This window comes from Geotrypetes seraphini, chromosome 10 (genome assembly GCF_902459505.1).
Source record: "Geotrypetes seraphini chromosome 10, aGeoSer1.1, whole genome shotgun sequence".
Lineage (NCBI taxonomy): Eukaryota > Metazoa > Chordata > Amphibia > Gymnophiona > Dermophiidae > Geotrypetes > Geotrypetes seraphini.
In genome coordinates this window covers 57,823,710-57,848,747 of record NC_047093.1, presented here as the reverse complement: position 1 = coordinate 57,848,747, position 25,038 = coordinate 57,823,710, and the positions used below count along the sequence as shown (strand labels likewise).

The 25,038-nt window shown below is 42.0% G+C and overlaps 1 protein-coding gene across 1 annotated transcript in view; it reads right to left on the bottom strand.

Moving 5' to 3' along the window:
* Nucleotides 1-6,357, bottom strand: part of DBH (dopamine beta-hydroxylase) — a 55,754-nt gene extending 49,397 nt beyond the window's left edge. Inside the window, exons 1-3 of the mRNA XM_033961990.1 lie at nt 6,022-6,357; nt 4,538-4,684; nt 1,787-2,044 (exon numbers count right to left, since the gene is read on the bottom strand). Coding sequence (XP_033817881.1) covers nt 1,787-2,044; nt 4,538-4,684; nt 6,022-6,357 — 741 coding nt within the window. The remainder of the gene's footprint in view (nt 1-1,786; nt 2,045-4,537; nt 4,685-6,021) is intronic.
* Between the last annotated feature and the right edge of the window lie 18,681 nt (nt 6,358-25,038).

The following is a 25,038-nucleotide window of genomic DNA, read 5'->3' as shown; positions in this document are numbered from 1 at the left end:
CCATCATGTTTCTATGATAAAAAGGGGGGTCATAGTTTGGTAAAAGAAGGAAAAGATTTCTAGGAAAATGTTCTCATTTTGCCAAAATAAGCAAAGGTTATGGCAGTAGGGCAGTTTTCCTATCTGGAAGGTTAGGATGATTGTCAGTTACTATTTCAGTGTTTGTTTTAGGAAATACAATGAAAATAGAAGGCATGCATATATAGTACTGCTTTAGTTAAGACAGTTATTTTTCTGTAGCTGTGCTAGATGTACACAGCCCTATCAGATTAGAAAAACTGGCCCCTTGATTTATGTTAATTCTGCCTGGCTGGAAACCCTTGGCATATCAACTTCTTCTATTGGAGCCATGGCATTTCATTTTAATTTGATATAGGGCAGTGTACTAAAAGTCACATTAGGCTTGAAGAAAAACATCTTTGTAGATTGACATTGAGCTATTAAGGAACAAGAATGGAGGGAGGGGATATACTGAAAATTGTGGGATCACGTGGGAGAGACTAAAAGGGTGACAAGGAAATGAATGAGAGGAGGGTAGAAAGAACAGAGGTATAGATGCAAGATATAAGGGAATAAGAGGCTGGAGAAGGCATGAGATGGGAAATGGGAGAGTTAAAGCATAAGAAAGGGAGACAGAAATTTGGTAAGTGGCTGAAAAGTAGAAAAGGACGACAAGGATGAAATTTGAATGGATGGACAGGCAGAAAAGTTAAAAAAGGGGGTAGGAAGAGCTAAAAAGGAAAGATTAGTCTATGAAAGACAGGAGTAGTGATGGAATGAAGCAAGACAGGAGAGAGAAGAAAAGACATATGGACAGCCATGCCCTATGCCTCCAACCCAAATGCAAAATATAAATACCTAAGTTGGTGGGCTTCCCAAAGCCCTGGTGGCTGAAGACCTCTTCCTCTAGTCTGGCGGCCAGAACTCTTCAAGCTCTACAGCTGATGGCAGCTCAAAGGCACTACTGCTAGCTGCCGAGCTTGGAGATTTCTGGCTGCCTGGTTGGAGGAGGTGGTCTGGGTTTTGGGATTTCCACCAGGCAGAGCAAGGGAAGTGTCTAATTTTTGGTGGACCTTGGCCTGGAATCCCTGTATATTCAGTACAGAAAGAAGTGCATATCTGTTTTTATTTCTCCAATGTTGTAATACTTGCTGAGTTTAATTTCTTGGGGTTCCCAGTTCAGTTTCTATTTGTGATCTCTTGTTCCGTATTTGGTAAAGGTCTGTCTGTGTTTTGTGTTTAAAGAAGTCATTTAAAGTTGTTTTATGGGTTGTAGTAATAGGTGGGAATATCAGGGAGAGGGTGCAGAGAGGAGAGGGGATCAGGGTCCCCTCCTTAATTTCTGCCCTGAGCCCCAGCATGTCTAAAATCGGCCCTGTCTAAGCTGTAAACCTTCATAAAACAGGAGAACAGACATATTGGTTCAATTATCAGGCGCTATTGTTTCCTTTACAATCTATTTGTATTATACTTTGCAATCTAGATGTACAGAAATAGTTGAATTGTCAATTGCGTATCTCTGATGTCTCTCATTGGGGATGCAGAGAAAGGCCTAGTCTGATATTTGCTCTGCCTTTATTAATTTTTTTAGCAAATATTAATTGACATACAATATTCAATGCATGTAAAGTCCTGACTTCTGGCCTGCACTTTCTAATCACGTGTCTCTGTCTGATCTGTAGTTCAAAATGACTTTTTGTTTACATTGATGACAAATACATAGAGATGGATGGGCATATCTTATCAAATGCTATTAACTTTATAGAGGATAGTCTGAGGTACTTACCATGACAATGTGGTGTTTTGGGAAGTTGCTGGGCAGCTCCACAATATAGCACCAGTAAGTAGTCTCTTTGCTGGGTATGATCACATGGGGTGCTGTTATTGCCATGGTCCTCACATCTGCAGGGAGGTTTGGAAGGATGATGTTGGGTTTCAACAGCTGTACTCTTTGGAGCCCCTTGCGAATTGAAGAGACATTAATTGCCTCAAGGGTATGAAATGGTTTCTCTAGGAACCCATAGATGAGATGAACAGTGCCATCCTGTAAAGAGAAATAAACAAGTATGCGGGGCTTTTTTGTTACACACAGTCTTGCTTTCCCTGTATATCGGTTTCCTTTGTTGCATCAGTTAAGTTCTCCAGGCCTGTCTCACAAAAAGATGGCCTGGCTAGGGGAAGAGGTGATCTTCCCCCTCCTGTACTAGAACTCCAAACCATCAAGGACTGGATGAATAAAGTCTGGATTGGTCCTGATTTTACTCTTTTGCATCAGAGGCGTCAACTTCTGCTATTCTTAGGGTGGCTAATTCCATATTAAGGGGGATAACCGGTGTCACTCCTGGTTTTGCCTTGCTGCATTTAGGGACTTGTAATCCCTAGTCTGGACCATAGGACCAAGTTTAATGACTAAGTCTGGACGAAGTCTAATGACATAGGGGTATCAAGTCAATGTTTAAATTCTGAATTGATACAGATACAAAAAAAAAAAAAAAAAAGAATCCATGGTACTAAAAATAAAGATAAAATACTAAATGTAAGTCCAATATCCTCTATTTAAAATGATATATATTAACCATAGAATGCATCTCAAAAGTAGCGTTTAAAACTAGGGGGGTGGGCATTTAGTATACTATCAATTCAATTAATCAGTGGTGTCGCAAGGATAGAAGATGCCTGGGGTGGTAGTGCCCCCCGCCCCCTCCTCTGTACACCCCACTCCTTCTGTGCCCCATTCCTGCTCCTTCCTCACCCCCACCCCCCACATCACACTCGTGCCCTCCCTTCCCCTCCTCCCTACTTCATGAAATCTTCACCAGCATGAGCAGTTTCTCCGGCATTCTGCTTGCACCGGCGTTGGCTTTCCCTCTGATGTCACTTCCTGGCCCCGCAACCCAGATGAGATTTCAGAGGGAAGCAGGCCGGAGAAGTTGCTCGCGCTGGCAAACATTTAAAGAGGTACGGGGGTGGGGGGTAGGGATGGCCCAAGCATGACATGGGGGGGCAGAGAGGTGCTGGCACCCCTAGCAAGACAGCACCCAGGGCAGTCCATCCCCCTTCCCCCACCTTAATACACCACTGACTATGATTATATTTTTAAACTCTGACCACATTTTTAACTTCCCTCTGGCCCAGCATTGCTTTCTCTCCCCTTGTTTATCCCACAGTCTGGAATCACTTCAGCCACCTCCCCACATTTACTTGTCCTTAACAGGCGTGGCTCTTCATAGGGTCATTGGAAAAGGCAGAAATTCCCACACTGTCTACAGTTGACTCAGATGCCTTCCCTCTGCTATGTCTAGCCACTCCCTAACACAACTTCCTATTTTGACTTGTGCAATTCAATTTTTGAATCTCACAATTAATCATGGCCTGACTTACCATTGCAATATGGTAAATCAATACCTCACATCAAAGTATATTTTACCATGAAAGAACAGATAAAACTAAATCAATCGATATTCATGTCTGAAAATCCATTAAAAATTCAGAATATAAGAATACCTCATCTTCCTTTCTTCCAGCTATTTAAATGTATATAACTTTCATCAGCTTGAGGCTTGTGTCATGATATTTAACTAGAGGTTATTAAATTAATGTTTATTTCCTGTTTTTGTGAGCTCTTGTGTTTTGGTACCATGTGTTCTTTTATGTCTCTGCAAATGATATTTAATTCTACCTCTCTTTCTGCAAATTTTTTAGGCACCATATGTGATGCTGTATGTGAAAATGACTGGGTAATACAATTTTTACCCAAAAATAAGACCTAACCAGAAAATAAGTCCTAGAATGATTTTTCAAGATGTATGTAATATACCCCTACCCCAAAAATACGTCCCAGGTAAGATTGACCCCAGAAGCCCCACTGCCAAAAGTCCACAGCAGGAGGAGTGCCCAATTCCTCCTGCTGCAATGGAGAACCCTCCCGACACAGTTCAAGGCAGGAGGGATGTCCACTCCCTCCTGCCGTTGGCCCCATCATACCTTGAACCCACCAAACACTCCCCGACTCCACCCCGATACTCCCCGACTCCACCCTAAATGCCCCCTGTACATGAAAAAATAAGACATTCCCTGACAAAAATCCCTAATGCATCTTTTGAAGCACAAAATAATATAAGACCCGGTCTTATTTGGGGGGAAATACGGTAGAATGCTTAGTTCAGCATTTGTTACAAAGAATTAAGTGCTGAGCCCCCTCTAGTGGCTGAAACCAACACAGCTAACAATGTTGTAGTTCTGATTGCCTCGTACTTAAGATGGACTGTAGGTATGACTTAGAGGTGAGAAATACTCAAGAATTCCTAATGTCTAATGCTAACAAAGGTAATGAAGTGATGGACAAGCAACCTCCACCACTTCAAAACTTCAAAATGTTACTTGAGATATACGGTCTTATTTCTTAAGAGCAAAGCTAAACACAGAGAAGAGGAAATACCCTTTATAAGACAAGGCCTATGCCAGATAAGGCCAGCTACCATTACTTCAGTATTCAGTCAAAGTATGAATTATAATCGGGCTGTGTTCTATACTGTACCTCAATGAGGTAGTCTTTGGGATCACAGGTGTTGAAGGGCCTTTTGAAAAGCAGGTAGAAGCCCTCAGGTGTGTTGTGAGCTTTCAGAAGTTGATAGTCCTGTTGGGAATCCATGTGCAGCTGTCCCTTTTGATCACTCCATGCATCCTAAATACAGCAGTACAGAAAGAGAGTGACTGCTGCTAGACTCCTTAGATATAGCACTCAAAAGAGAAGTCAATGCTACACAACCCTCTGGGTGTATTAGGCACACTGAGTTGTGCTCACATACAGACAGTTTCCTCCCTGTTTATATTAGCCATAATAACACGGGGACAAATTTTTCCCCATCCCCGGGAGAACTCATTTCTCCATCCTGTCCCCGTGAGTTCTTTTCCTGTCCCTGCCCCATTCCTGCAAACTCTGTCCTCATCTGCACAAGCCTCAACACTTTAAAATCATAAGTGTTCGAGGCTTGGGCAGTTAAGGCACCAGAGTTTGTCCGTCAAGCCCCTTCCCTTGTTTAAAAGCAGATGAAAACCCACCTTTTTGATATAGCCTTCAATCCTTAACCCTACTCCTCTGCCCTCCAACCCAGCCAGCTGATTAACCGTTCTCCTTAACTGTATCCATGTGTGTCTTGGCTGTTTAGATTGTAAGCTCTTTCGAGCAGGGACTGTTTTCTTCTTCTTTGTGACTCTGTGCAGCGCTGTGTGCGTCTGGTAGCACTATAGAAATAATTCATAATAGCAGTAGTAAGACAGAGCTTACAGAAATGGGGCAGGAGGAGGGACAGGGACATAACCTGCGGGGATGGGACGCGGAAATTGAGTTCCTGTGGGGACGGGGACGAATTTGTCCCCGTGTCATTTTCTAATACTGAGCTCTGCTAATATACACAGAACTAACAGTCACACTGAGCTCTGAACACACATTTTCTGTTCATTTTCTCTTTCTGTGCCCTCTATGGCAACTGGAGTAACTCTCAACTCCATGGTCACACACCGCACCTAATATGCATTGGGGATAACAGCAAGAGCTGCAAGCATGCTTCTTTCATAACAAGGATTGCACAGAAATGAAGCAGAGGTGTGCAGTAAAATGTTCTTATTATTTTCTGTACATTGGATAAATCATATGGCAGCCATTCCTAGAATGGAAACTCACGTGTTATAAAGCTAGATTAAATAATAGCTTTGTGAAGAAAAGAGAAACCAATATTAGTACACATAATGGATTTAAATCACAGTGACCAGTCTGAGAAGAGAATGATGCATAGGAAAGTTAAACAATGCAGCAGAGCTGAGACTGGAAATCAGAAATCCATGAATCCCATATCCCCTGTTATTGGATCACACATAGGTTCTAGCACTCAGAGAGAGATTCCTGATATATGGTTTCCAATTTTTCTCTCCGGGTCCAGGCATGATCGTTGCATCATTTAGATAAGACACTGCCTATTACCCAAATGACAGCCGTAAGACAATATGAAAGCATGATCTTACCGCGAAATAGGAATTATGTCCATCGCTCCAAAGCACAGCTAGATCTGCATCTTCAAACTCTCCCCAATCTGACATCCCAAAAAGCACCCCAAATTTCAGTTTCTTGACCAAAATTTGGAAGTACACCATCTCCTCTGGGTACGTGACATTCCAGGACAACATCAGGGTGTTCTCGGGGTCTAGAGGTACCTTATAGGGGAAACTGTTCTCTGTGGGAGTCGTTCCTTGCAGGGCCAGCAGAAGGATCAGAAGGAAGACAGCCACCATGGTGAAATAAATGGAGACCATTTCACGGAGCCTGAAACGGGGGAAGGTGCAGGGCTTCTGTCTAGTCATCTGCATGCTTGGGAGGAGCACAGTGCGACAGCACACTCTTGGGTTTTACAATTTATGTACTAGCCCTCCTGGGCAGGTTGGGGCAGTAATACTCTTTAATTGCATTTAGATGTTGGAAAATCTGATTGTTTGTCCCCCTGGTCAAACACTTTTCATTCTGCCTCTGCCTAATTGCCTTTAATTGCACATGGACACTGTCAATGAGAATTGAAGTCAACTAAACGGATTGTATCATCTTTTAAATCTTTAGGAGTGACTGATCTGAAAGGCTCAAGCTATTTACCTGCAAGTTGTAAGTCTCTGTGTTGCCATGGCCTCACTGCTTGTCCCTTAGCTGCTGATAAGTTGCTGTGGTACATTGATCTCCTGCTGTGGCAGTCTTGTGTTGAGATGAATGGGCTTTGGCTCCAACTTTGTAGAACTTAGAGCTCTGATTCTTTAAGGAGACTCAGAAGCCGATTCTCTAAAGTCACCGTGCATTTAACGATGGCACAATTATCATCATTAAATGTACAGATTTTACCATCCGATTATTAAAACGGCTCACTGTGGGGGTTTTCCATGCTTTCTAGTAGCCTCCAATTGTACTATGCAAATGTAATACAATGATGTCATTAATATTAAAATTGTAGTCTAATGAGGTCATTAATATTAAAATGACCTCTCCAAGTGATTCTTAAAAAGGAACGCTCCTCCATTTATGAGGAATCGTGGCTGATATTTACCATTAGGGTCTGAGCTGTCATAGCCTTACTTTCCTGTCAGTGCCTGAGCGCTGATTGGCTCAGGCATTGACAGAAAATAAAACAGCTCTCAGACCTGCCACCAGTCCCAATTCCATATAAATGTAGCCTCAAAAAGCCTGATAGTCTAGTGCCCCCCCCCCCCCTGCAAATAGCCAGCCGCCAAGGATGCCCTTTCCACCCCATGCAGAAGATCAGCAGGCTTTTTTTTATGGGCGGCAGGCTTGTGTGGTGGTGGGCTGTTGGGAGGAATCTTGCTATCGGGGGGGGGGGGGGTTTATAGGCGCAGTTCTTATATGCTATACACGCACAACAGCTATGCCCATTAAAAAAAGCAGCCCCTGCTCTCCCTGCTTCCAGGTTAGGCAGGGAGAGCAGAGACTGTTTGGCTGGACTTTTTTTTTTTTTTTTTTTTGGGGGGGCGCAAGCAGGAGGAAGAGCTGTGCTGGTGATTTTTCTTCTGAGCATAGCTCCTCCCCTCCCTTTACTGGCAATTTTCTGCACACATAGCATACTCATACATATAATTTGCATGCTATTGTGTTGAGAATCACCAATATAACAAAAATCGCTCCAGCACAGTATGGTTTTTTGTTTTTTTTTTACCATGTTGTCAGAGCTTAGAGAATCTGGCCCTCAGTTTGGGCAGCTGGCATGATATAAGAAATTTCTACTACAGTTCTGGCTTCCTTCCCTAGTAAGAAATGGCAAGTCCAAACAGCCCTGGATTAACCATTAAGCAAAATAAGCAGGTGCTTAGGGCACCAAGGGAAGGGAGAACATAGAGTTTTCCCCCTAGCTATCATGTATTTAACTCTTTCACTGCTGTCTGACACACCCATTATCCAACATGAATTTCAATATTTTTCTAATCATTAGAAATATATATTTGGTTTAAATTTGTATAATAATGATATTTCTCAGCATTTGTCTTAATGTCTTTTCAGTAAAGCAGTGGAAGGGCTGAGGGGTAGCATTGTTGGGCTGTGTTTAGGGCATCAGTTGGACAATCTGGCCCTTGCCAAAAGTTTTTCCTTTCCAAATTACTTCCTTGATCCTGACCTGTGTTCTTATGTCTCTAGCAGGCTCCTTTACCATGTTTTCAGTCAGCACACTGTGATCATCTCTCCAGCTCTCAGACTGCCACTAGATACGAGCTGCGAGTGCATCATTTTGCTTTCTTCTTCCCAGTATCCCTGTTCACCAAATTCCTCATCCTTTTATCTGTTTGCAGTGGAAGTGGTTTGATATTCTGGACCCACCCATTTTCCAGAACTCTGGACCAGGAGCCCTTGTTTCTTCTCAGAAATGAGGTTTCATATTCTGCTGCTTTGTATGTACTGGTACTTTCCTCAGGCTACTCCTGTTCTTTGCCTGCACAGCTGGAAAAAGTCTCATAATAAATAGTAACACCATAATTAAAAGTAGAAAAAGACTAATGTGTCCATTCATTCTGACCATTTATTTCTGTTCACCTTTTCGCCTATAGAGAACAGATCTTGTCATCTACCTCTTTCGTTCATCCCTTCTGCCTGTTGACTTTGCGGTGGGGGGGGGGAGGGGGGTGCCCTTCTGCAGCTGCTAAACCAATCGCAGCAGGAAGATTCCTTTGCCGTGATTGGAAGATTTATTTGCCACGATTGGCTCAGCGGCCATGTCTACTTGAAATGTAGGCCAGCATTTTCAGGCGTCTATCGTGGCCCTAGTGAAACGCCTTGGGCTGCCTAAGCTCACCTAAGGCCACTTCCAGGCGAAACCATGCCCGTGCCTTGCGCAAGCTTAAGTGGCCCTACACATCCCCCCTAGGCTCATGAAAATGCCTACAATGTAAGCAGCCTGCCTTGGGATTTTTTTTTTTTAAACATTTATCATGATTGGCTGGTTAGACAGTGATAGGATGCCTACTGCTGCATACTTTTGGGACACCATTTATAGAATTTGGCCCAAAGAGTCACCTGGGACAATTCTATAAAGTAGTGCCTAGAGGTAGGTTCATCAAGGATACCATTAAATGACAGGTGCCTATGTGCACTAGGCTCTTTTCTATAAGGTAGATCCTATGTACCATATTGCCTAACTACAAGGGGGCGTATACATAGGTAGAACATGGGTAGACTATGGGCATATCTCCCAGGTACATATTAGCTTACAGAATATAATAAACTATGAGAGCAGATCAAATGTAAAGGCAAATTACATTTAACGGCTTTAATAGAATCAACTGTGAACAATTGAACATATCACTTTTCTACATAATCCCCACACAAGATGACACATTTGTTGTATCATTCAACTAGCTTCTGCATTCCAGCAGAGAAGAAGCTTTTTGACTGCCCCAAAAACATCGTTATCCGTCAGTCTTCTCTAATCAAGGCATCTGCTCTGTCAATGTGCTCTTGTGTGCGCGAAGTTGATGGGTGGCCAGAGCGACCTTTGCTGGTTACACCTGCTCTTCCTGCTTTAAAACTTTTTACCCACTTATTTTTTGTTGATTCATGTTGCTATGTCCATACTGAGTCAATATCCGATGGTGAATTTCCACAGATTTCACTCCCTCTGCCCAAACAAAGTACCCTACTGCACGTTGTTCTTCACTGGTGAAATCTTGCAATGGAGGTTCCGTGTTTCTGATCTCGTGGCTACCACATGACTAAAGGCAGAACGCTGCACTGTGTGTGGATAAACTATCCAACAGGCACCATAAAAGTACATATGTTGCATTTTGCTAGCTCTGCTCCGGTTATCACGTAATTTAACAATTGCCTTTAATTTTAGATATGTGTATCACTTGGCATAGCTAGGTGCACCAAATTACATTTGCCATTGACAAAATGTAAGAGAACGTGCCTAAACTTGGGCATGCAAATGTCAACTTATACCAGCATGCAAATGCCAACATACAGTTTGCACCAAGATGCCATTATAAAATTAGTACTAATGCAGGGCACTGGGATGCCTAGACTGAAGCGCCAGTGTATAGAATTGCAGCCTAATGCTGTGTCTTACCTTCTAAAGATCACAAATTCTTTCTTCCAGAAGTAGAACACACACTCAAATAATACTAACAACAGCATGGATTTATAAATACATTCTATTCAAAGCATATCAAAAGTGTTTTGCAATTCAGTAAGCCAGTAAGTAAGTTTCCAATAAAACGTGGCGTCAGGCAAGGATGCGTCTTGTCACCTTACCTGTTCAACCTGTACATCTTCAGAAAAGCAAATTTGGAAGAAGAGAGTGTCGGTTTCAAAGTTGGTGGCTGAAATATAAACAACCTGCGTTATGCAGATGATACAATGCTCATCACCAGTGGCAAAGAAGACATGCTATATCTACTGAGAAAAGTCAAATCCGAAAGTCATAACATGGGATTAGAACTGAACATAAACAAGACAAATGTTTATCATGAACACAGAAAATGATGAAGATTTTGAGTTTGAAGATGATAGAACAGAAGTTGTAAAAGATTTCAATCTCCTGGGCTCCTTGTAAACAAAGAAGCAACTATCAGGGAGGAAATACTCCACAGAATAGCATTTGGTTGCTCTTCAATGAAGGCTCTCGACAAATTATTCAAAGGCAAGAGGTAATACTCCAACGAAGATCAGACTTGTCCATGCACTCATTTTCTCGGTGGTCAGTTATGGATGCGAAAACTGGACACTATGGAACCAAGACAGAAAGAAGATTGACTCATTTGAGCTTTGATGCTGGAGAAGGATTATAGGCATGCTGTGGACTGCCAGAAGAACTAACAAATTGATTCTAGAAGAGATCAAACCATCTATGTCACTCAAAGCCCAAATGATGAAGTTACGACTGTCTTATTTTGGTCACACCATCAGAAGAAAGAGATCATTGGAGAAGGACATCATGTTTGGGAAGATCAAAAGAACCAGGTGAAGAGGGCGATCTACAATCAGATGGCTGGACACGTTGAAAACAACCATGGGGATGATGCTGGAGAACCTTTCCGGACTAGCACAAAACCGATTTCTTTTTAGATCCGCAATTCATCAAGTCACTAGGACTCGAACACGAGTCAATGGCACCTAAAAACAACAAGTCAGAAAGATGCATGAAGCCATGAATGGGGCAGATGCTTTGGCTGAGCATTCCTAGCACTTGAGCCACATGGAAAGAAGAAAATTATTATTAATGTTATTATTATTAAATATTTATATTTGAGTAAATTGATCCAAGCGCTGATGCAAAATGACTTATCCAAGGTTACACAAAGAGGCAATGTGACAAGGTTTCTATTCAGTCACAGTTCAGGGCTCTGAAAATAGGCCATATCCCCACCCTAAGTTTCCCATAAATAGTTACATTATATTCCACACAAGGACATAATAATGTTTTATTACAGCCATTATCATTAAAGTCACATAAGCAACTGTGTGTACTTTATTGAGCTAAGGTGTCTGTGGCCAAGACAGTTATAGGTAACTGGTTTTAATGGCTGAGATGTGCTAAATGAAGTTTTGTTGGAGGCAGCACACTTCCAGTCACAGTGAAATGCATCTCTACCACCACTGTAAATTAGATCAAGAGCAGAAAGCTTCCCATCTGCTCTTGCTGAAGACTGGGTGACTGTGGACCAAGCAGGTCTGATGCCCCAGGGCCTCTAATATTCACAGTACGCAGTCACTGGGCTTCTCTGGACTAGGCTTCAATACGCTTATCAGATTTAGCTTTGTGCTGATCAAGTTATGCCAGCTCTGAGTCAGAGACCACATTAAGGAAAAGGCATATTACAACCAGGGGGAGAGATGAGAGACAGCACGTAGGAGACAGGAACTCTTAGAAGCCTGTGCCAATGTGCCTGTAGCTAAAGCTGAGATAGATAAGGAAAGACTAGCTCACTAGCTACCATCCAGAAAAGGCATCAAGGCTGAACACTGTGAGGGCAACTTTGCCAGGGGCCGCTGAAAAGTTCTTAGCCCAACCAACAGAGTTGGGGCAATCTCCATTGAGGGCTATACACTTAGTCCAGCAATTTTTCCACTTTTTCGTTCTGTATTTTTCCGACAGAACAAAAAAAGTGGAAAATCACTGGATGAAGTGTATAGCCCTCGATGGAGACTGTTGGTTGGGTTGAGAACTTTTCTGCGGCCCCTTATATAACCGAGCATCCCCGATTAGAAATCTGGTGGACACACAGGAAGAGTCTATTGTGTAAAGAAAAGTAGGCACCTATGTTCCTTTAAGGAATACTAGTATAACTGAGTATTAATGCTCCTAACATTTAGGTGCTGCACTTATGCCAGAAATAAAGCTGGTGTAAGTGCAAGAGCAGCAGATAAGCACATAATTCATAGTGTTTTGTCAGATACATGTGTAAGTGGAAGCCCCTTCCTCCCACCCTAATAAGCCCCCTTTGCAAATACAGTAGAGTCTCGATTATCCAATGTAAACAGAACCAACAAGTTGCTGGATAATCGAAAAGTTGGATAACACAGAATAAGTGGATAAGGGATCAAGTAGAAGAATATTGAATCATGTTTTGAAAGAGGAAACAGACAAAAAAAAGTTTAAAACTTATTGTGCTCAAGAATCTTACCTAGCGCTGCTGCCTTTTAACTAAATGTGATGCCAGGAAAGAGAAAGAGACGCCCGCCTCTCAGTGACAATGACATAATGTCACTGAGGCATGTTGGCTAAGCGAGAATATGCTGTGCCGCTATGTAAATTAAGGGCTCCTTTTACTAAGGTGCGCTAGGGTTTTAACGCACGGAATAGCGTGCGCTACATTGCCGCGCGCGCTAGACCTTAACACCAGCATTGAGCTGGTGTAGCGCGCAGTAATTTCCTGCCTGCGCTAAAAACGCTAGCGCACCTTAGTAAAAGGAGCCCTGAGTGTGTATTTTCAGAAAAGTACGTAGGTGTCATATTGGCACGAGCATTAGTATATGCTAATACTATAAATATTTACATTCGCATGGGGGCATGTAAATGCAGTGCTTGTGTTACAGAATTACCCCCTTTCTTTCCAGAAACGTCACAACCACTTTCTTAATAATGTCTCCAGCACGGTACCATGCAATTGCAGCTTCTCATGCTGCTAAAATGTGACCTAGCATCTCGTTTAAAGAGGAGGCTCGTCATTCTGATTAGAACACTTCAAGAAGTACGCATTCTGAACAGAGCACTGTGCACACAAAATGCTAGACTTCAATGACATGTGGGCACAGGTGCCCAAAGAGAAAGCAGATCTCAAATTTGAACATGTGGTATGCAGACACACTGTAGAGCAGGAAATAGAAACATACCCCGCTCTTTTACTAACACACGAGTTTTAGAGCCGGCAGCAGCGGTAACTGCTCTGCCGCTCATAGAATTCCGATTCTAGTAGCGGTGCTTTAAATTAGGTGGCAATTGGTGTCCTACTGCCGCCTAACTTACCGGTAATTGTTTTAATTGGCGATATACAGAGCAGTAATTGACCGCATCTTTTAAAACCAATTAAAAATTGATTTTAAAGCCATTGCGTTTACCTTTGACCTCTATTTCTATTTATTTTTCTTCTAAGTCATAAGGTTGTTTATACTTAGGGCTCCTTTTACGAAGGTGCATTAGGGCCTTAACGCGTGGAATAGCGTGCGCTAACATGTCGCGTGCGCTAGCCGCTACTGCCTCCTCTTGAGCAGGCGGTAGTATTTCAGCTAGCGCGCACTAATCCAGTGCGTGCGCTAAAAACGCTAGCGCACCTTTGTAAAAGGAGCCCTTAGTTCTGTTTTGAGAATATTATTATTTTTATACATACGTATATGTGCTTTCATTGGTTTTATATCGTCTAGTGCAGTGTTTTTCAACCTTTTTACAGCTATGGACTGACAGAAATAAAATAATTATTCTGTGGACCGGCATCGGTCCGTGGACTGGCGGTTGAAGAACACTGGGCTAAGTCGTGGGCCAGACCCCGCCAATTTCTACCCAATCTCCACCCCAGACCCTGCCCCCATAATAGTACTAATTGTAACACCATTTTTTCCATTCATTTTTCAAAGATACACAATATATTCTTTTTAACAACACATAATGGTTAACCACAAAATTAAACTACACAAAGCACACTGACAGTGGATGTAAATTATCAAAATTGACATAATTCAATCACTAAATTCAAAATTAAAATCATTCCCCCCTACCTTTGTTGTCTCCCTCCCTCCATGCTATGCCTTACCTTCTGGCCTGCTCCTGCCTGGTCATTTTATGCTGCCCCGGTATTATCTTCAGGCCGACTCCCTCTTCCTCACTGATGCAGCGCACAAAGCAACGTCAGAGAGAAGGCTTCCGGTTCAGGCACAGGACGCGCGTAGAAACCACTGCCCTTGGCTTTGTGCACTGAATCAGTGAGGAAAAGGGAGCTGGCTTGAAGATAACGCCGCATCGATCGCACCGTGGACCGGTGGTTGAAGAACACTGTTTTGGGCCTGTGGACCAGCAGGAAATTTCTGTGGACCGGCACCGGTCCATGGACCAGTGGTTGAAGAACACTGGTCTAGTGTGCTTTTACGGATATTTTATGCATGAATGTGCCATGCATATCACTTTTTTTTTTTAGATTGGTAGAATCTCCTCTAAGTCCTTTATTCATGATTTTTTCCTTGCAGGTTTATCTGAGGATTTAGGTACTACACATTTGTGTCCAACAACTAGGTCAGTCAAGATTATTGCCTCTTTCCTTCACATCACCATAGCTAAGATGGACGTTTTCCGCTTTTAAATATCTCGCTCTCACATCACAGTTGTCTATGCGTTTTTCACATTGGTTCCGTCCGTACGGATCTTCCCTCTTTTCGGCTTTTTCAAAAATGCACCACTATTTCAGCACCTCACTATCTTTATTTCCACCATCCTTATTCTCACCACACATTTTTATTTGTCTACTGTTTATGTCATTATTTGGTTTTGATTTTATTTTGATGTCATTTTGGGCTCCTTTTACTAAGCTGCGCTAGCGGTTTTAGTGCACGCGCTAGAAGCTAATGCCTCCATAGAGCTGGCATTAGTTTTTCCACGTAGCACGGAGGTTAGCGCGTGCTAATATGCAGCGTGTGCTAAAAATGCTACCGCAGCTTGGTACAAGGAGCCCTTTGTTTTTTTGAGGACCCCTGATGAAGGCTGATTTACTCAACGAAACACGGACCATGTAGGGTCCAAATCTCACCTTTGTGAGTATGTTCCATCAGTGACACGATTTGTACCTATTTTGTCTTGAGGTTGCTTTACCCTTGATTTTAATGTGATTGTTTTGAATAAATTATTTCTCCTGGACATCCAGAGACTTGTGTTCTTCTTTGCATTTTCATACCTCCAAAACAGCCACCATTATAGAATTAGAAATAAATGCCACCAAATACCCTATACAGTCCACTCTTAAACTCCTAGGAGTGATGACAGACAGATGCTGCACAATGCAGATCCAAATCAACAAGACTACCCAGAAAGCATTTTTAATCATGCGCAATTTAGGAAAAATAAGAAAATTCTTCGACAAAGAGCAATATAGACTCATAGTCTAATCCCTAGTCCTGGGTCTAGTGGACTATTGCAACATCCTCTATCTACCATGCCCAGCAAACATGATAAAACAATTACACTGCACAACAATTTTTTGGTTAAGTCTTGATTCCTGAAAAGTTTTTGGTGATTATGACAGGTACCAACTTGGTATGCTCAAATATGGTTTTGGTTTTACTGCATCACGTAAGAACTATGAGAAATAGACATTTTTATGTTTACTGACAATAAAATATATAGTCAAGTTTACGTTTCGCACAAGCGACTAAATGAAACAGAATTAAAAGTGTTTTGCTCCCGAGTTTCTTTTATATTCAGTGTCTGGTGCATCACGTTGTAGCATCCAACAATAGTCGGCAAGCATTGACGGATTCCAATTGCCCTGGTATCGTTTCTCCATCGTAGCTATGTCTTGATGAAACCTTTCACCGTGCTCGTCACTCACAGCACCGAGATTTGCGGGGAAGAAGTCCAAGTGTGAATGGAGGAAATGAATCTTGAGTGACATATTGCACTTCATTCTCTTGTATGCTTTGAGAAGTTTGTCTACCAGCTGAATGTAGTTTGGGGCTCTGTAATTGCCCAGAAAATTGTCAACAACGTCTTTCAAGGCTTTCCAGCCAATTTTTTCCGGCCCAACTAACAGATCTTCAAATCGCTTGTCACTCATAACATGTCTGATCTGGGGGCCAACAAAAATACCCTCTTTGATCTTGGCATCAGTTATTCTTGGGAACATCTGTCTTAAATAACGAAAACCTTCCCCTTCCTTGTTCATTGCTTTCACAAAATTCTTCATGAGTCCCAGTTTAATGTGAAGAGGAGGCAAAAATATCTTTGTCGGGTCAACAAGCGATTCATGTGCTACATTTTTCTGTCCTGGAACTAACTTTTTACGGAGTGGCCAGTTCTTTCTAGAATAGTGCGACTCTCTGTCTCGGCTGTCCCATTCGCAGATGAAACAGCAGTACTTTGTATAGCCAAGCTGCAGTCCTAGTAACAGAGCAACGACTTTGAGGTCTCCACAGATATTCCAGTTATACCTGGTATACTGGACATACTTTAGTAACATTTCCATATTCTCATATGTTTCTTTCATATGTGCTGCATAGCCAACAGGTACTGAAGGATAAACGTTGCCATTGTGCAACAGAACAGCTTTCAGGCTTAACATTGACGAATCAATGAAAAGACGCCACTCTTCCGGGTTGTGATCACAACCAAAGACCGAGAACAATCCTTCAATGTCACAACAGAAACAGAGACTGTCGACTTGTGCAAAAAATTTGGTTATATCATGATGCCGGTCTCGAAACACAGAAATTTTCGTACCTGGTGATAGCAAACACCATTCCTGCAGTCTCGAACCTAGCAGCTCAGCTTTTGCTTTTGACAGACCCAAATCTCTGACCAAATCGTTCAATTCGGACTGTGTTATCAGATGTGGATCGCCTGATGAGGATGGTTCAAAATCCGGGTCAATGTCACTGTTAGAACCCTGCACTGCAGTTTCTTCATCTGGTTCGTCTAAGGTCCAATCCTCTGGTGGTTTCGGAACTGGAAGACTGTCATCATGTGGCATGGGTCTCATTGCTGAAGGCAGATTAGGATATTCAATTGACTTCTTGTTTTTGGCAGAGAAACCAGACACATTAGTCAAACAGAAATAACAGTCCGTCACATGGTCTTTCTGTTCTCGCCATATCATCGGAACAGCAAATGGCATCGTCTTTCGAGTACCTCTGAGCCAGGCTCTCAGACTAACAGCACATGTCGCACAGCAAATGTGAGGCGCCCATTGCTTGTCTTGATCACCTATTTTGCAGCCAAAATACAGATGATAGGCTTTCTTTACAAGGGCAGTCATCGAACGTCTCTGAGGCGTAAGTGTATATTCCCCACAGATATAGCAGAATGTGTCGCGGCTGTTACGACACCGACGAGACATATTGCCCGACACCAAAACATCTATAGCATCAAGCTTACTTACTGTTATATTGCTACAGCTACTATACTACTATACTTTACTATACTGATACTATATACACACACGGACTATCTATATTAACCAAATGAGCAGGATCGGTGTATGGAAGCCACCATTATAGCATGGTGAGACAGCGCAAGCTCGTTCAGACCTGCCCAGACATGCCCAGGATGTCATCTTCCATAAAACAGCTTCCAACCTGGCTAGATTTTATGCATGGACATACCCAGGCGGCACAAACCGTTGTTGATAAGACACTTATGGGAGAAAAAATTGTTTGCATCCAAATATAAGAAAAAATCACGACAAAATTGAAGATTTCTCTGAAATGGTACGTGATGGGTAATTTTTGATGTAATATTCATGATCAGCACCCAAAATTCTATAAGAAACACCCAGCAGTGTTCAGGAAGCAAAAACTTTGTTGTGCAGTGTTACAGACTGTACAAAACACAGCTCTCAGACTGATCTACTCGCTAAGTAAATGTGACCACATCACCACTGCCTACCTAGACTCGCACTGGTTACCTATACAAGCACGAATTCAATTCAAATTATACTGTCTATTATTCAAAGCAATAAATGGCACTGCCCCCACTTACCTAAACAACCGCCTAAATCGGAACCTTACTACTAGACAAAGGAGAACTCAGACCCCATTTACCTAACCCCCATTCAAAGGCACTCAGCGCAAGAAGATGTTTGACAACCTACTAGCGACGCAAGCAGCGAAATTTGACCACTCCATCTCCAACTTGCTGACAACAACGAGTGACTTCAAATCATTTCGAAAAGAAATCAAAACCCTACTATTCAAAAAATTTATCCAGATATCCTCACCTCTTCAGTTAGCTTCTTTTGTAATCCGCCTAGAACTGCAAGGTACGGGCGGGATAGAAGTCACTAATGTAATATAATTCTCCCATCTAAGGAGGTGCTTTAGAATGTCTAACATCACTGTAGCCATAGTAAATACTAGAAGTGGCATTAGGCATCTTAAAGTGCTTTTGTGGCTGCAAGAGATCTAAAACGCCTCCAAAAAGGCCAGAACTCCTTTACTACCTCAGCTACCATGACCCCATTACTCCAGTGCTCTATGCAGATCATTGGTTAGCAGTCAAAAAGCGATGCATCTTCAAAGCCCTGGTCATAACACACAAGAGATTCTACCGAAAAAAAACCCCAGCCTACATGGCATCCAAGCTACGCCTCTACACCCCTAACTGCCCCCTCCGCTCCAAAGCAGAACAAAGACTCAACATTCCCGCAGAGAGATCCCTCCGAATGAGTACGGCGTACAAAAGATCCTACAGCCATTTCCTACCTCAGCTATGGAACCGACTAAACACACAGATCAGGTTGCTAGACTCACTAATGACCTTCCGCACACTAATGACCTTTCTCTTCCGCCAATCGGGCCATTAAAAACTGCCTCCTCAATAGACTTCTCCTAGTACTCTTCACTATGACCAGTCTGGTCTCTAGAATAAGCTCTGTTATTGTCTACTGTAACCTATTTGTTGTCATGACTAGTCTGTCTTCAAACGATTGTGAATGTCTACTTGTAACCCGTTCTGAGCTTCTGGGAGAACGGGATAGAAATCAAAATAAATAAATAAGGTGGGCACCAGAAATGTAGGCCTTTAAAACCCTAAACTACATTTCAAGCGCCTACCTTTCATGATGCTGCAATTCTAGAAATGTCAATAGGAAAGACTTAAGAGACTGTGGTTGTTCTCCCTTGAGAAAAGGAGACTACGAGGGGATATGATCGAGACATTCAAAATACTGAAAGGAATCGACAAAATAGAGCAGGAAAAAACATTATTTACAATGTCCAATGTGGCACGGACAAGAGGACATGGGCTGAAGCTAAGGGGGAACAAGTTCAAGACAAATATCTGGAAGTTCTGCTTCACGCAACGAGTGGTGGACACCTGGAATGCTCTCCCAGAAGAGGTAATTGCGGAATCCACCATTCTAGGATTTAAGGGTAAGTTAGATGTACATCTCCTTATGAGTGGCATGAAGTGACATGGGTAAGGGTAAGCTAGATGCACTTCTCTTTACGAGAAGTTTAGAGCGATATGGGGACCAAAACTATGCCAGGGTACACCTGGCGGGGCCTCCGCATGTGCGGATCGCCGGACTTGATGGACCTAGGGTCTGTTCCGGAGAAGGCGCTTCTTATGTTCTTATGTTCAACATTGCGCGATGGGTGTGCCATTGGCAGCCTTTTTTTTCAGGCGGCAGCTGACAACAGCGCCGTTTATAGAATCTGGCCCATAGCGCATTACTTTGTTAGCCACTGTAAAGCTTTTCCTTGCTTCTGTACACTGCTGTGATGCCTTTTTGACCACCCAGCGGTATATCAAGTTTTAATAAAGATAAGATGGCATAAGCATCAGCATTGTAGAACATTACTGATACTGACTGTGACTTTTATGGTCTGAATTTTTTCAGAGTTCTGATCTTGAGTAGGATTCAAATAGAAAAAGGTCAGACTTCAGTACACAACATAAAACCTATTTCCTGTGTTCTCAGATGACTTGCAGCCATCTGGAATAATCACTGCAATTAAGCCAAGGAAACAAGTAAACACTGCAAGTGCCTAGAAGACCTACAGGCTGCAGGAAGGCCTGGAATTCAGGACAGCAGTCTTTGGAAGGTGGATCCTTTCTAGAAGTTTAACAAGAAGCACAACAAATCCAGAGTAGACCTGCTTCAAGCATTACCAAGAAGCAATCCTGCAACCCGCCTTGTTGTCTCTTGCATTCACATTGAAACTCCATGTACTGTATTTTGCACTATTGCAACCAAATCAACTCACATCAACTTTATGTCCAGTTGTTGGCTTATAGCGCACGCAAGCTATCTAGCTGCAGTAACTGAAATAGAAAAGATTGAAATCTTGGAAAGGAAATAGTCTGCCAAGCTGAGAAATGCAGGGACAGTGCCAATGTTTCTTCTCTGTATTTCTGCCATTCATAGGGATGAATGCGATGAAACAGTATGCTTCTAGAGTTCCTGGGTCTAGACATCAAGTTAACTGATAACACGGCAGAGAGAAGCCCTGGCAGAGCATGCTGCAAACAGCCCGTTTGGTGCTGCTGCTGCTGCCGTTGGAGGTCTAAAAGAATGACAAATCTCATGGTGGGTGGTCTAGAGGTACTACACAGGGAGATGGGAGGGATGCTGCACAGGGGTATAGGAGGGAAAAATGGAAAGCTACTGAACATAGGGGGGAGAGAGGAAAGAGGAAGAATCATTGGACATGGGCTGGAGAAGAGGAAGGGAGATGCAACATGGAGGGGAATAGAAGTTTGACCCAGGGCACAAGGCAGGAAGAGTGAGAGAGAGATGGTAGACAGTGGGAAAGAAACAGAAATGTTGTATTTGGCAATGGAAGGGAAGGTACAGAGATGGAAAATGGATGATGAGCACGGAGAAAGAAGAAAACATCAAATGGGCAGGAGACCCTGGCGAGCGAGTTAACAGAAGACAACCAGAAACCAGAGCCTGAAGGAAAAGGGGATAGGAGGGTATAGATAGAGGGTTACTATACAGGTTTTAGACCTGGTGGGCCGCTGCGTGAGTGGGCTGCTGGGCAGGATGGACCTCTGGTCTGACCCAGTAGAGGCATTTCTTATGTTCTTATGGATCAACATGATTTAAATAATAAAGTGACAAGACAACAAAAGGTAGAAAAAAATAATTTTATTTTCAATTTTGTGATTAGAATATGTCAGATTTGAAATGTGTATCCTCCCAGAGTTGGTGTTAGACAACAAGAGTGAGCTAGGACCTAAAAGAGGGGTCATTTTACTAAGGCGCGCTAACCGATTTAGCGCGCACTAAATGCTAAGGCACCCATTATATTCTATGTGCGTCTTAGCATTTAGCGTGCACTAAATATTTATCATGCTAAATTGGTTAGCACGCCTTAGTAAAAGGACCCCAGAGAGAGGAAATGTCTTTTTTTGTTTATTTTGTTTAAACCACAGTGCCATCATGGAGTTGGAGAGGTTGTAATATTATATTGTTACACTGTGAATGTTAAACTGTAACCTGTTCTGAGCTCTTTGGGGAGGACAGCCTATATAAATAAATAAATATATTTTTAATATTGAGGGGGTGTTAAAATATGATTGGCCCCAGGTGTCACATACCCTAGGTACACCACCGGTCCTGTAGTATGCCATTTTTAAGCTGCAATAAGCATGTTAGTGCATGCTGTAGCTTGGTAAAAGGGCCCCTACGTGAAGGGGAAGAAGGAAGAGAGGAGAAAAGCATGTGGATCAGAGTAGAGGGAAGAGGGGCAAGAATGAGGTTAAAAATAGGAGGGTAGAAATCAGGATTAAAGAATGACACGGGGACAAATTTTTCCCTGTCCCCATGGGAACTCATTTTCCTGTCCCGTTGAGTTCTATTCCTATCCCTGCTCCATTCCTGTTATCTCCATCCTCATCTGCACAAGCCTCAAACACTTTCAGATCATAAGTAGCAGCATTATAGAGCTCAGATTGTGATGTCATAATGCCTCAGTCCACCAATGCCTAAACTCTGTCCTCATCTGCACAAGCCTCAGACACTTTAAAATCATAAGTAGCAATATTCTAGAACTCAGATTGTGATGTCATAATGCCTCAGTCCTCCAATGCCTAAGTTCTGTCCTCATCTGCACAAGCCTCAAACACTTGAAAATCATAAGTATTTGAGGCCTTTGTGGTTAAGGCAGAGCTTACAGGAATGGGGCAGGGGGGACAGTGACAAAACTCGCGGGGTCGGAATAGGGAAATTGAGTTCCCGCAGGGAAAAAATTGTCCCCGGGTCATTCTTTAATCAGGATTACCTATCTCAGGCACTAAAATGCCTAGTTGGACACTATGAAAATCAGTTGGAATGTGGCATCAGAAAGCAAAGGAGCTCTGCATTGTGCAATCAGGGGCCGTCACAAAACCTTCAGCAGTACATTCCATCATGTTCTGAAGGTGTTTCTCTAGAGCAGTTCCTCAATTCTGTGATGAGATTGAACTGAGTGATCACTTTTGAAATATAAGTAGACCCTCTCACAGATGGGAACCTGGAGAGGATGAAGAGGCCATTCTGCATTCAGAAGGCAGACACCCATGATTGAAGCAAAATAAGATTATCATCTGTCTTTTATGAACCTTTGGAAACACCACAGAAATGAAACATGGACTTTTATATAATTAAATCAACCAAAATCTATCAAACGCCCCTTTCTCTGTATGCACATTAGCAACTAAATCTGGACAAATTTTTTTCTCTCTCATTGGAAGGATTTCAGTGATGTACTCAGTGTAAAAACATTTTACATGACACATTTTAATATGGTTTTTTCTGGGAAGCAGCAGCATTTCTTGAAGAGACAATATCTGAGGAGACTTCTAGAGCAACGCTGTGAGTTTCTTTTGTTTTGGAACAAGATTTAAATGAGTACTTTACTTCTACCTTCACTTTTTTCAGTCACAGTGGAACTGCAAGCTTGGGTTTATCCTGATGTTGCTAAGACTACACAGGAGAGAAGGAAGGCTTTTCTTTTTTTTAAAAAAAAAAATCTTTATTAATTTTCAAAACTAATACAAAGTGCCAGGAATTATACAGACATTAATAATCAACGTAAGCACTTAAATTCCATCAATAACAATGCAGAAAAAAAATATCCCTCCCCTCCCATCCAACAATTTAATCAAGAAATAAACCAAAAAGATACCCCCCCCCACCCACCCCATCCTGGATATGTATAAAAATAAAATAAAAGATAACTATGTTGAAGTAACACAAGATGTCAACAGGCCCCAAATCAAATTAAAAAGATTGCTATGCCCCAACATATCAGTATTCATCTTTTCATATTTGTAACCTAAACATAAACTGGCCCACAAAAACAGAAAGTTGAGGCGGTTGCAATTTTTCCAATTGCGGGTTATCATTTGCATAGCGATACCTGTCATAATTAGAAAAAGCCTGCCTTTGTAGCAATCCATGGGAGGCTTGATTTGCAGCAATGTTCCACATATAATTGCCTCATATGTCAAAGGGATTGTTGATTCCAGTATGAGGTTAATCTGTCCCCATACTGACTTCCAGAAGTTGAGTATCAAAGGACAATAGAACAACGGATGATCCAGTGTCCCAATGTCTAAATGACAGTGCCAGCATCTATTAGATTTAGAACTATCTAACTTGGTTTTTCTGCTTCAAGGTAAAAGACTAGAGACTTTGATGCTTCATTTATTTTGTGCTATCCATGCAGGTATTCAGTTCAATATTCTGGAGCTTTTTTTTTTTTTTTTTTTTACATCAGACCAATTGAGAGATTTCTTGGACATAACAAAAATTCCCCTGGCTTATGTCAATAATTTTGATTGCTATATTGTGTATCAGGAAATAACTCATGCTATAACTTACTTACTTACTCCCCCCCCCCCTTATATAGAACCATATCATGGTTTTTAGCGCCGGCCGTGGTGATAACAGCTCCAACACTCATTGAATTCCTATGAGCATCGGCACTGTTACTAATGTGGCTGGCGCTAAAAACTGTGCTATGGTTTTGTAAGGGAGGAGGGTATTGGCTTTTAAAAAATAAATTATTTCTTTATTAGATTTTTAACTATATTCATGGCAACACACCAAATAGCAAGAGTTCAAAAATGTTAAAAAAACAAACAAAATCCCTATTCTTTTCTTTTTTTTCCCCTGTTTCTCCTCTTTTTTTTGTCTTAAAAGCTCCCCATACCCTCTTTTATTTGTGCTCTGAGAACAGAATCAGCATTTCTTTCTTTTAATTCTGATTATCGCTATTTGTGTTTGTGCTGAAATCTGTTCCGTTTTATTTCCTTTTATAAGACACTGTTATCTGGCTCTGTATTTTAAATACTTTGTAATTTATTGTGTAAACCGCCAAGAACTGATGGTGTGGCGGTATACAAAAATAAACTATTATTATTATTACTTTTCTTCAGCAAAGTATCTTGTAATGTTTATTGTTTCCAAAAATTATAAAGAATTAAAAAAATAAAAATAAAAATGAAGAAGCATTGACACCTGATACCAGAGCTAGCTGCAACTGTACTGTCTGAAGCTTCTTTCTTTCACAAGCAGCAAAAGCTCCTGGTGTTGGAAGAGGTTGGGGGGTGTGTGTGTGGGGGTGGGGGTGGGGGGGGGGCAGATGGTGTTTATGCTTCCATTATACATTGGTCAAAGACAGTTTTCTGCTACTGCTCTATAAAAGTTGTTTCCCTGGCAAGAGCTATTAGATTGATTAGTGTGTCTGCAGTTGTGATTTTAATTTATGTTTTCAAAGGGCTGCAAAGAAAAGATAAAATTCACAGAGACAACCCTTGGAGACTTTTGAGTCTTGATTCTCTGAAATATAATGCCACTTCACTAGAAGCA